Raw genomic sequence first — 12,515 nt, 5'->3', positions numbered from 1 at the left:
GCTGTGTTGCCCAGGCTGGTCTTGAACTCCTGAGCTCAAACAGTCCTCCTGCCTCAGTACCCCAAAGTGCTGGGATTGCAGGAATGAGCCACCGTACCTGGCCCAAATTAATCTCATTTTAAAATCATTTTGATAATTTAGAAGCTAAAGTAATTAGCTTGATTGTAGAGTTGATTGTAGGGTTCCACATTGAAATAGCTCACATATATATATATATATATATCTATATTTACATATATATATATTTTTTTAAATTAAATTTTTTCTTTTTTTCTTTTTTCTTGAGACGAAGTCTTGCTCTGTCACCCAGGCTAGAGTGCAATGGGGCAATCTTGGCTCACTGTAACCTCCGCCTCCTGTGTTCCAGCGATTCTACTGCCTCAGCCTCTGGAGTAGCTGGGATTACAAGCACGCACCACCATGCCTGGCTAATTTTTTGCGTTTTTAGTAGAGACGGGGTTTCAGCATGTTGGCCAGGCTGGTCTCGAACTCGTGATCTCATGATCCACCCTCCTTGACCTCCCTAAGTGCTAGGATTACAGGCATGAGCCACCACACCCGGCTTACATACATATTTTTTATCTCAAACTTTTTTTTAAGAAACAGAGTCTCGCTGTGTTGCCCAGGCCAGAGTGTGGTGGTAAACACACCCTTTTTCCAGTAGAGGCTCAGTTAACATTCTGTCACATTTAATTTCTCTCTTATGTATATATACATTTTTTACCCTTAACTATTTGAGAGTGCCACAGACATCATGATACTTTAGCCTTAAAGTTCTTGAACGTGTCTCTTCTGAAAGCATAATCTCAATACTCTTGATATAATTGGCATATTTATATGATCTAACAATTCTGATTCCACATTCTGAGTTTCCCAATTGTCTGAATAATATTTACATCCTTTTTCCTTTTTATAGGTTTTTTTTTGTTTTGCAGTCTGTCACTTCAGATCTATTAATATTTGCTTTATTTAGGTACAGTAGGTTATTTTTTTAATCTAGGTGAGCCAGAGATTATACAATGTATTTAGCTGTCATGTCTCTTTTAATCTAGAATAATGGTGTGCTCTTTTTTGCCTTTCATGACACAGATATCTGTATCTTGTAGAATGCCCTACAGTGTGGATTAGATTCAAGTTAAACATTTTTGGCATACTGCATAGGTAGAATACTATAGGCTGTGTAGTAGACTATTACATAAATAATGTGTACTTCCCATTACATGCACATAATTTTTTCTTTTTTATTTTTTTCCTCTGAATTGAAATAAAATTTGTATAGAGTGAAATGCACAATGCCCTTTATTAAGAGGCAAGTGTAGCATAGTGGTCAAGAAAGGGATTTGCACCCTACTTCTGCCACTTAACACTGCAACGTTGGGCAGATTACTTCTTTGTGCATTAATTTTCTGATTTGATTTTTTTGTTTGTTTTTGAGATGGAGTCTCGCTCTGTTGCCCAGGCTGGAGTGCAGTGGCGCAGTCTCAGCTCACTGCAAGCTCCACCTCCCAGGTTCATGCCATTCTCCTGCCTCAGCCTCCCAAGTAGTTGGGACTGCAGGTGCCTGCCACCACGCCTGGCTAATTTTTTTTGTATTTTTTTTTTTTAGTAGAGATGGGGTTTCACCGTGTTAGCCAGGATGGTCTCTATCTCCTGACCTCGCGATCCGCCTGCCTCGGCCTCCCAAAGTGCTGGGATTACAGGCAGAAGCCACCGCGCCCAGCCTTCTGATTTGATTTTTAAATGGAGTGAATAATAGTAGTATTATCATGGGGATTAGATGTGTTAATATTTGTGAAACTAGTTCATATAAATTCTTGCATATAGTAAGCATTCAATAAATGGTAGCTATTATTTATTCTAATAATAATTTTAATTCTTGCCAGTAGAGATATTTAAAACTATCTTTGTGTACATTTGTAGTCATAGTCTTCAGCTTTATGTACATTTTCTAGTAGTAGTCAGTGCCTATGAAACTATTCTGTCCCCCTAAAAGTACAGAAATTCTCTTTGGTCAACTAATATTCTTATGCATAGTAGGATCTCTGCATTTATTTGCTTAATGAATGAAAGATAAATGGTTCAAGTGTATGTTTTGAAGGAATGTTTTTTCACTTCAGTCTTGACGATAGGGAGACATTTATTCATCTGTATAAATATCTAATAAATGCATGTTATGCAGCAGGCAGTGTGCTTTGCATATGCTAGTGTGCATAGAATGGGTGGCTGATCTGGGAGCTAGCGAACCGTAGTAACAGATATGTCCTGTCATGTGAGGGTGCCATGGGAGCCCTTAGTAATAACTTTCTGGAGAAAGTGACATCATAATCTTGGGAGAGGGAATAGAAGTTCAGGGGCCTGGAAGTCAAGAGTGTAGAGTGAGGAACTGAAAGGTCAATATGTCTGCAGTTGTGAGTGTGTGTGGAAGGGCAGAAGTCAAGGAGAGGAGCAGCCACCAGTGGCTATAGGTGGGTGTCCAAACTGGGACACTTTTGAGAGTGAAATAAAGAACTATTAATAATTATTTGGGGCAACAGGTAAATTGAGGCTGTCCCAGGAAAGCTAGAATGGTTCCCACTGCTTATAAGTCATGTTAAGGGGTTTGGGTTTATTCCAGGGGCACATGGTGGTTGTATCTTTGTGGGATTCCAGAGGCTAGATTATAAAGTTTGGGATTATGTTTTCTGATCCTTATCTTTCAGAAAAGATTGTGAAAAGTCAATTAAGTTTCTGTGCCCTTGTGGTCAAATGGGCTTGGTAAAATGCCTCCACTTGGGATGGGTGCTTCTGTCATCACATGGAGGAACAGAACCTAGATATGAACATTTTGAATGTTTGTGTGTGTGTGTTTTACAATTTTATGTTTCCATAATGATGTATCTTGGATAGCTAGTATGTTGCCTTTTCACATTAAAGGGAAATGGGATTTAGGATTAGATTAGTGGTTGTAGACGTAGGTTAGATCAGAATTTATCTCCAGACTAGTGGAATCTTAATCTTAGTGATTTTTTTCCCTACAAATATTTAACAGGGAGCTGACTTACATCTGTTGAACACTTCCTGGAGCAAATAACACTTGTATAGTGCTTAGTATGTACTGGGCACAGTTGTAGGAACATTTAACCCTTATAATAACACTAGTAGTGTTATTCTCATTTTACAGATGAGAAAACCAAGGCCCTGAATGCTAACTGTCTTGCCCAGGGTCATACAGCCCATCCACAATGGAGCCTGGGATTGAACCCAGGCCTCCTGGCTTTGGAGTCTGTACATAACCCTTTGGCTCTACTACTCTCACATGTAAGCAATGTTATTAGTAGCTTCAGGCATAGAGAGAAGTTTGGGAGTATTCTTGTGTTAGATTTAGGTAAATTTTTGACAATGATTTTTATGTTTTACAGCCTTCAAAAGTATGTTCGGGAACAGATTCTACTAGCAGTAGCAGTAATTGTAAAAAGAGGATCATTAGATAAATCAATTGACTGCAAAAGCATTTTTCATGAAGTCAGCCAGTTGATTAGTAGTGGCAATCCCACTGTGGTAAGTGTGCTATTTGTATTTATGAATATTAACAATTTATATTTTCTGTTACACAAATAGCATTATAGCAAGAGTAATGGATATCTACATAAAAAAAGTGAAAAAGCTATCAGTCAAGCAATTTTCATTTGTTCAGGTTTTCTTCTAGTCTTTTTTTTTTTTTTTTTTTTTTCTTGAGACAAGAGTTTTGCTCTTGTTGCCCAGGCTGGAGTGCAATGGCATGATCTTGGCTCACCGCAACCTCTGCCTTCCGGGTTCAAGCAATTCTCTTGCCTCAGCCTCCCGAGTAGCTGGGATTACAGGCATGCGCCACCACGCCTGGCTAATTTTGTATTTTTAGTAGAGACAGGGTTTCTCCATGTTGGTCAGGCCCGTCTCGAACTCCCGACCTCAGGTGATCCGCCTGCTTCGGCCTCCCGAAGTGCTGGTATTACAGGTGTGAGCCACTGCGCCTGGCCTAGTCTTTTTAAATATATGTACATAGTATAAATGCAGTGTACTTTGCTTTTTCATTTGATTCTGTATTTTCCATGTTGCCATAAATATTCATAATAATTATTTTAATTGTTATAAAATATTATAAGCTAATATGCCATAATATTGTTAGCCGTTTCTATTGAACTTTGTTTTGCCATTTCTAATAAACCTTTGACAGCTACTAGTGATTACAGAAGTGTTTGAATAAAATAGAAAATATATGACATGAAAATAATTAAAAGTTGCTGTCCTAATAGGCCATGGGACTTCAGAAATTACTGTCAGCTGAACAAATTAGGGGTCATTGTTCTTGGCTGAATTACTTTGGGAAGCATGGTTCTCCCACCCTCTCCACTCTCCTGTCCACCTTTTAGAGAGCTGGAGTTGTGCCTGGGGAGTGGCTGGTTGTAATCACTCTGTCCGAGGCAGGAGGAGTTGCGGTTGCTATTAATGATTAGCTGTGATTCTTTCTTTAACCTATCAACTTTTATCACCTGAATGATATTTAACTCACATAGAATTGAGATTGGTAATACTTGGCCATTCTGAGTCTCGGATATTATTGCATCTTTAAGTATTTTGGGTAGCTTATTACCTTTACAATTTATTTAATCATTTTAAAGATATCTATGTGAGGCTATGTACCTTATAACTGTTTGTTAATTCCTTTTGTCTTCAGTGGCCCCTCAGTTAATGGATGTGATTTTAACGATGTAGTTGATGCTTTGAGGTTGAGATGTGGTGGTGTATTTTAGGAGGGCCACATACATTGTCTCTTGCTTTCCACAATATCTTGGATCTCTTCTCTCCTGCCTTCCTGTCCACCACTTTTCACCGCACACAGCTATGCGCTCAACTCACTCTCCCAGCCATCTGCCTCCACTTTGCTTAGGACCGCAGACTGATACCCCAGGAGTCTAGACCCACGGAATCTGTAAGCAAGCTGGTCAGGACTTTGGAACTTACTATATATACCCTGTGTGTTTTTTGTTTTCCTTAGAAATTCATCGATGGTCATGTGTTTGTTCTTTTTTTTCCTTAACTTTATTGAGAAGTAATTTACATGCATTACTATGTCTGTCTAAAATGCACACCTCGTTAAGTTGTGACTGTTGTGTATACCAGTAAACTCCCACCACAGTCAAGATACAGAACATCTTTATTTACACCTTGATTTTTGATTGTGTGATATTTTTACGCCATTTTTGTGGCAAATTTCCTCAAGAGTAGTGCTGTCCAGTAGAACTTACTGTGTTGAAAGAAGTGTTCTATGTCTGTGCTCCCCAATATGTAGCCACTACATTGGCCACTTGTGGCAGTTGGTCATGTGAAATGTGGCTAGGGTGACTGAAGAACTGAATTTTCTAATTTTTTAAATTTTAATTTAAATTCAAATAGCCACACATAGTGACAAACGTATTTGGATAGTGTCGTTCTAAAGACCGATAATTTAATTTTATGGCCCCTTTACTTAATCTTAGTTTTGTGAAATTTAATTTTTTGTATAAAACTAATAAATTTGAAAGTATATATGTTTGAATCTTTACATTCTATAAGTCATTTTGATTTTGTTTTATGAAGTGGGAATATTTCTTGAAAGAAGAGTTCATATTAAATTTTCGAGGTGAAAATTATGGGGAGCTACTTTTTTTTAAATTTAAGAGACAGGGTGTAATACAGCCTCAGTCTCACTGCATAGCTCACTGCAGCCTCAGTCTCCTGGGCTCAGCCAATCCTCCCACCTCCCACCTCAGCCTCTCGAGTAGCTGGGATTAAGGTACAGGCTACTGTACCTGGGTAGGAAGCTTTTTTTTTTTTTTTTTTTTTTTTGAGACAGGGTCTCACTTGCTCTGTTGCACAGTCTGTGGAGTGCAGTAATATGATTACAGCTTCACTGCAGCCCCGACCTCATGGGCTCAGTCTTCCCACCTTAGTCTCTCCTGAGTAGCTGGGACTATCGGCACAAGCCACCACTCCTGGCTAATTTTTAAAGTTTTTTTGTAGAGACGAGGTTTCACTATGTTGCCTAGGCTGGTCTCGAACTCCTGGGCTCAAGTGATCTCTTGCCTCAGCCTTCCAAAATGCTGGGATTACAGATGTGAGCCACCACGGCTGGCCATAGGAAGCTATTTTTACTTAGAGTAATATAAATTGTGGTAGTAGACATAGTCTCCATTTCTGATCAGCATGTCATGAGCTTTAGATAAATCAATTGACCGCAAAAGCATTTTCCATGAAGTCAGCTAGTTGATAAGTAGTGGTAATCCCACTGTGGTTAAGTGTGCTATTTGTATTTATAAATATTAACAATTTATATTTTCTGTTATACAAATAGCATTGTAGCAAGAATAATGGATATCTACATAAAAAAAGTGAAAAGGCTATCAGTCCAGCAGTTTTCATTTGTTCAGGTTTTCTTCTAGTCTTTTTAAATATATGTATATAATATAGATATGGTTGTACCTTGCTTTCTCATTTGATTCTATATTTTCCATGTTGCCATAAATATTCATAATCATTATTTAAATGTTATAATCTAATATACCATAATATTCAAATATACGAAATATAATATTACCAAATATTATAAGCTTTGTTCATGAGATGCTGATGCTTCAGCAGTGCCTACATGAGTTGTATAATGGTAATCTTGTCATTTCTATGAATTTTGTTCGAATTTGCTTCCAAACTAATGGCCATGTGCATTATCCAATGGTGGTCATCATCGATAGCCTGGGGAAAAAGAAGTGGTGGATATACTTAGATAAAACTAGCAGAGAAAAGGTTTGCAACTGAGGCTGCTACTTGGAAATATTATCCTTGCCCCCAATGCCCTGAATCAAGTTGCACTTCATATTTTAGATTTCACTTAAGAACGTCTTGTTTCATTTTGACAGTCTGCAGTAAATGAGTCCAGCTTCTTGTGATAGACAGGATTTAAACTTGAGGAACATTACTAGTAACTCTGAGATCTATCTATTTATGACTAATGCCTTTCCCTTGTTAGTTTGGTGATCATTCCAGCCAGGATTTTGGTATTGGGGTAGAATTTATGCAGCCTGCCCTCACCCCCTACAAGTAGCTTGTTGGCACTGGGACGGTGCAGGCGAAGGATCAAGAGTCCTTTGCCTCTCTCAGGAATGAGCACATACTTGGGAACTGAGTTCTCTGCTTCCTTTCCCCTTGGGTAATTTGACCCAGCACAAAAACTAGTCCCACTGCAACCTGGCAATTGGATTTTTTTGGAGCCACTGAAATAACTGATCTTCTGAGAATGATTGGAACAGATATAGCTGTTCAGTTAGAGAAGATTTTGCTGTCTTCATAGTGTGTACACTTTGAGAATAGTGGATAAATGTAATATTCTCATGAAAGAATCCAAAGATTTTTTTTTTTAAGTCAAATTTTTCTTTCTTTCTTTCTTTCTTTCTTTCTTTCTTTCTTTCTTTCTTTCTTTCTTTCTTTCCTTCCTTCCTTCCTTCCTTCCTTCCTTCCTTCCTTCCTTCCTTCTTTCCTTCCTTCCTTCCTTCCTTCCTTCCTTTCTTTCTTTTCTCTTTCTTTCTTTCTTTTTTTTTTTGAGACTGGGTCTTGCTCTATTGCCTAGGCTGGAGGGCAATGGTGTAGTCTTGGCCTACTGCAGCCTTGACCTCCCCATGCTCAGGTGATTCTTCTACCTCAGCCTCCTGAGTAGCTGGGACTACAGGTGCATGCCACCACACTGAGCTAATTTTTTGTATTTTTGTAGAGACAGGGTTTTGCTATGTTGCCCAAGCTGGTCTCAAACTTCCAGGCTCAAGCAATCTGCCCACCTTGGCCTCCCAAAGATTATAGGTGTGAGCCACCATGCCTGCTCTAAAGTCAAATTTTTAATACCAGGGCTGAGAACTACTATAATAGTAGGAAATCAATATACTTCAGTGGGAAGTAGAATTTAATTTCAGGATTGCAGGATGAAATTTATTTTGGCGACTACATTAAAAACATTAAATGTGAAAAATATTCTCTATATGGCAGGTTAAATGCATACACTGTCCCTATTTGTCCTTGCCCAGTAGCTTGAAACTAGCTCATTAGAAAGGCCTAAAAAATGAAGTTGAGACATTTTCATATATCATCCTCTCTTCTTCTTGGACTGTTAAGAATTTGTAAGTGGTTCAATAATTTACTTAATATTTTCTTAGTCTCAGATATAAATGACAGTGAACAGGATGATTAAAACCTCTGTAAGAAAGGAGAATGATAACTGATCAGAACATTGATTTAGTATTGGCTAGAAACTTTCTTTATAAAGGTGATTTTTAAGAGAGATTTGAAAAGTAGAGAAAATTAACTAAAGGTTTTCTATAGATGAAGAAAGTGTTGACTTCATGAACCATTAAATTAGATAACTAATTTTCCCCTCACACCTCTTCTAGAAGGACATTTCCATCAACCTTCATTGGCCAGAAACTGTACGTAGTCTGGCTTTTCCCCCTTTGCTTTTGAAGCATATTGGTTTCATTCGTTTGTTTTGTTGTTTTAGAAACAGGGCCTCGCTCTATCGCCTAGGCTGAAGTGCAGTGACATGTTCATAACTCACTGCCGCCTCGATCACCTGGGCTCCAGTGATCCTCCCACCTCAACTTCCTGAGTAGCTGGGATTATTGGTACGTGCCACTGTACCTGGCTAATTTTAAAATAGTTTTGTAAAGATGGGGTCTCACTATGTTGCCCAGGTTGTCTTGAGCTCCTGACCTCAAGGTGATCGTCCTGTTTCAGGCTTATAGGTGTGAGCCACCACGTCCAGCCAAGAGTTGATTTTTGATGGTCCATTTCCCTGTACTAGTCTCAAGTTTGCATTTATACAGCTTTAGGGGCAGTGTAGTATAATAGAACACTGATTTTAGATTCACACTTGGGTTTAAATCCCACCTCTGCCATTTATTGCCAATCTAACTTAAATTAACTTCTCTAGGCATTAGTTCACTAATATGTAAAATAAATGTGATAATATTCACTTCTATTCAGCAAGTATTTGTGCTCTCTCCCTAGTAGTCTCTCACTGCTTTCTTCATAGAATCTTGGGAAGTGAACTATAATAAATCATGTGTTTTTCTCTCAAACAATATTTTAAGTATGGAAAAGCAGAAGAAAATGTTTATGCTATGAATGAAACTAATCATTTGTGTATGGTTTTTTTTTTGAGACAGAGTCTTGCTCTGTCTCCCAGGCTGGAGTGCACTGGCATGATCTCAGCTCACTACAACCTCCACCTCCTGGGTTTAAGCTATTCTCATGCCTCAGCCACCTGAGTAGCTGGGACTACAGGCGCATGCCACTATGCCCGGCTAATTTTTATATTTTTAATAGAGATGGGATTTTGCCATGTTGGCCAGGCTGGTTTCGAACTCCTGACCTCAAGTGATCTGCCCACTTCAGCCTCCCAAAGTGCTGGGATTACAGATGTGAGCCACCACATTCTGCCAATTTATGTGTATTTTTTAAAAATATAGGTAACCAACACATTAGGCTCTCTTTAAATGCTTTCAGAAGTATCTTAAAGACTTGGTTCTCTACAGACAGTTTTATGGAAAGATTATATCTAATTTGTATAAAAAATGATGTATTCTTAGTTGATTTATGCCTGTATGATTATTAAATAATGTTATTTCAAGCTTGTGGGCAGTTATGATGTTTTCCTTCCATAATTATAAAGGTTAGGTGGTTATTTCATCTCAGTTTGCAGTAGTGTCAGACCTGCTGTCAGTACTAATTTGGGAGGGATATGGAAACTTGCCTTCCTAGGAAAGTAGCAAAATTTTTTATTTTAAGCTAAAATTTTAATCTATTTAAATATATAATTCATATTTGTCTTATTTCCTTTGAAAGCAGTAGGCATACGTTAAATCACTTTTAAAGCTGTTTAATTTAGCATTTAAGTCTCCTTTCTTCCTCTTTGCCATACTAGAGAGAAGTGGGTGAGAAATTCACTTGTCTACGGCAGCCCCTGGATGTGATAGCCAAGTTAATCTCTCTTATCATAAGTCTCATTGATGTTTGCATAGAAGAGCAGCTGGAAGTCTGCTTTATGTATGGCAACCTTTCATAAAGTTTATTCTTGGTAATAAAGCTCCTGGGGTAAGAGCCAGGCTATTATAAGAGACAGTCCTCTCTCTGAACAAGAGTATTTTATTTTGTCAGCTGGAGTTAGTGTTTGAGTATCTTGGGCTTGTGACAGTAAGCTGGTGAGTAAGGCAAGCTATCTCTGAAGGGCATTTTTTCACTAGGTTGAAATTAATGGCTTTTGCTAGAAATAAATGAGAATGCTGGTCTAAGACTTTCAATGTGAAGATAAGAGTTACTTAAATTGTTAGTCAGTGAATTAACTTGTGAATTTTCAGTACTTCAATGGAAGAAGACAATTAGACTTTTTTTAATAACCTTGACACCTCATTGCATTGTCTTCTACTTGTTTGACATATTAAAATTTTCTTGTAGAAATTTATAAACAACCAAAAAATAGGGAACACATCATTTATTTTCCAACTTCTGTTATGTTAACATGGTGCTGGGCATAGAAGTAAACATTGATTCATTAATCCAAACAGCATTTACTGAACATTTACTATATTGCTTTAGTGATACAGCTTCAGTTATAGCTCTCTTTTTTAAGTGGTGTAACACATTTAGTAATTTTAATTTTGCAGAATGTAGATCGTCATCAAGGAATAGAATTAAAAAAGCTGAAATAGGTGGTTGTTATTTTTTATGATAATGATAAAAAATACAGCTGCTACTTTACCTTCTTGTAACCTGGTGTAATTACATGGTATTTTTAAGCATTATGCAATTTGAGCCTTAGGACAATTATGCAAATTAGGCATGGCAGAGGGTGGTAGCCCTTATTATAGATGAGAAAGCTGAGGTCAAGGTACATGAAGGGCTTTGACCACAGTTATTTGAAGAAGGAAATCTTGGACTGTTAGAGCCCAGATTTTCTAACTGATTCAAACAACAGGATTCTTGTATTGGACTCCTGAAAGAGTCCTGCAGAGTGTTTTTATTTATCATTTATTTTAGATGTAATTTTAATAAACTTTATTTGGTTTCTAACTTGTGAGCAAATGAAAACGATCCATTTAGAACTACCTGTTACTGGCAGTCAAATTGCCAGCAGCAGTGAATGATAGACAACAACAAAGGATGATTAAGAAAAGCTATGAAGCAGACATAAATCAACAAGCATTGGGATCTGGCACCACGTTGCCAACGGGTGGAAGGGCCCCTTATGTTTTAGTAGCTTCCAAGTAGTCACTTAACTATAATATCATATAATTGCTGTAGAAATAATTCCTTAAGAAAAATTTATAGGAAGTTTCATTAAAAATGTTTGCTTGCTGCATTTACAAAATTAACCTATTAACTTAATTCTTTATGATCTTAGATAAGTGAAGTATTGTTGTGTTAACCTCTTAGAAGTCTTAAGATTTGTATTTTATACTGGGTAAATTCCTGTGTATTTTAGTATGGCAATCTTTTATCAATCAGTTAGTTAGTCAACTTTGATCCGAATTCACTGACATTAATTACTACAGCTTTTGTTTCCGGCTGTCTTAAGTATCAGAGCCACTGTCTCTGATACGGAAAAATATCTAGCTCTGACTTTGACAAAGGCGAGAGAGGCAGCACTTGAAGATACTGGTCAGTAAAGGGTGAGTTAGGGGGTAGTGCACTCGGGTTGCCCATTGAGACCTAACAGTCTGAAGGAGGCAGATAAGAACATTCTTCAAGGGTAAGAAAAGCTAAAGCTGGTGATCTCCTCTAGGCAGATTTGATGCTTTAATTTTTTTTCTTTCCTCTCTCTATCCTGGGAAGAAGCTGTCCTCTGTTCTCCCTTGGGAGTTTTATTTTTGGCTTGCTTCCCTAGCTATCTTCATTACAACACAATGTGAGAGTAACTTCATTTGAAGGGGATTTAATCCATAATTAAATATTGAAAATGAGCAAACATATTTAGAAGTGAGTCCTAGACATTTAGTGATACGTTTAATTCCCCTTTGAATAGGGAGAAATACTCAGTTGATATGTGTTGAAGTACTTTGCTCTCTTAATGTATAATCAATGTTTAATTATTCATCATTCCCCAGGAGTCTCTATTCATTTGGCACCTTTGAGCCAGACCAGTGTAGTATGATTAATATTTATGATGGTAATCTCATATTCCTACAGGATTTCCAAATTAAGGAGAGCTTATACTATTTGGTATATTTTAATGATGAAAATATCCTATTGAATTTTAGTTCTTTGGAAGCTGGTAATCGTAGGTACAGTTAAAGCCAGAATATTTGATTTCTTGCAATACCTCTAACAATGCTGTATGATAATTTATTTTTTATCTATTTCTTAAGTCTTTAAGTGGTATATTTAAATAGAACACACTTGTTTTTAAATTTTTTTTCTTTTTATTTCATAGGTATAAAGTGGAAAAGTAGAATGTAAAACTATATATGGGTTTATATCAA

General features: G+C 37.4%; 1 protein-coding gene across 5 annotated transcripts in view; it reads left to right on the top strand.

Moving 5' to 3' along the window:
* The window catches only part of XPO4 (exportin 4), a 124,863-nt gene that overhangs the window by 44,314 nt on the left and 68,034 nt on the right, over positions 1 to 12,515 (top strand). For 4 of the 5 annotated variants that reach the window (XM_024257687.3, XM_054528793.2, XM_054528794.2 and 1 more), the window contains one exon: positions 3,399 to 3,537. The exons of the other annotated variant lie outside the window; for it this stretch is intronic. In XM_024257687.3, the coding sequence (XP_024113455.1) occupies positions 3,399 to 3,537 (139 nt within the window). The remainder of the gene's footprint in view (positions 1 to 3,398; positions 3,538 to 12,515) is intronic. 5 annotated transcript variants of the gene reach the window in all.

This window comes from Pongo abelii, chromosome 14 (assembly GCF_028885655.2).
Source record: "Pongo abelii isolate AG06213 chromosome 14, NHGRI_mPonAbe1-v2.0_pri, whole genome shotgun sequence".
Classification (NCBI taxonomy): domain Eukaryota; kingdom Metazoa; phylum Chordata; class Mammalia; order Primates; family Hominidae; genus Pongo; species Pongo abelii.
The sequence above is the reverse complement of the archived record's forward strand: the minus strand, read 5'-3'. Positions and strand labels throughout refer to the sequence as shown.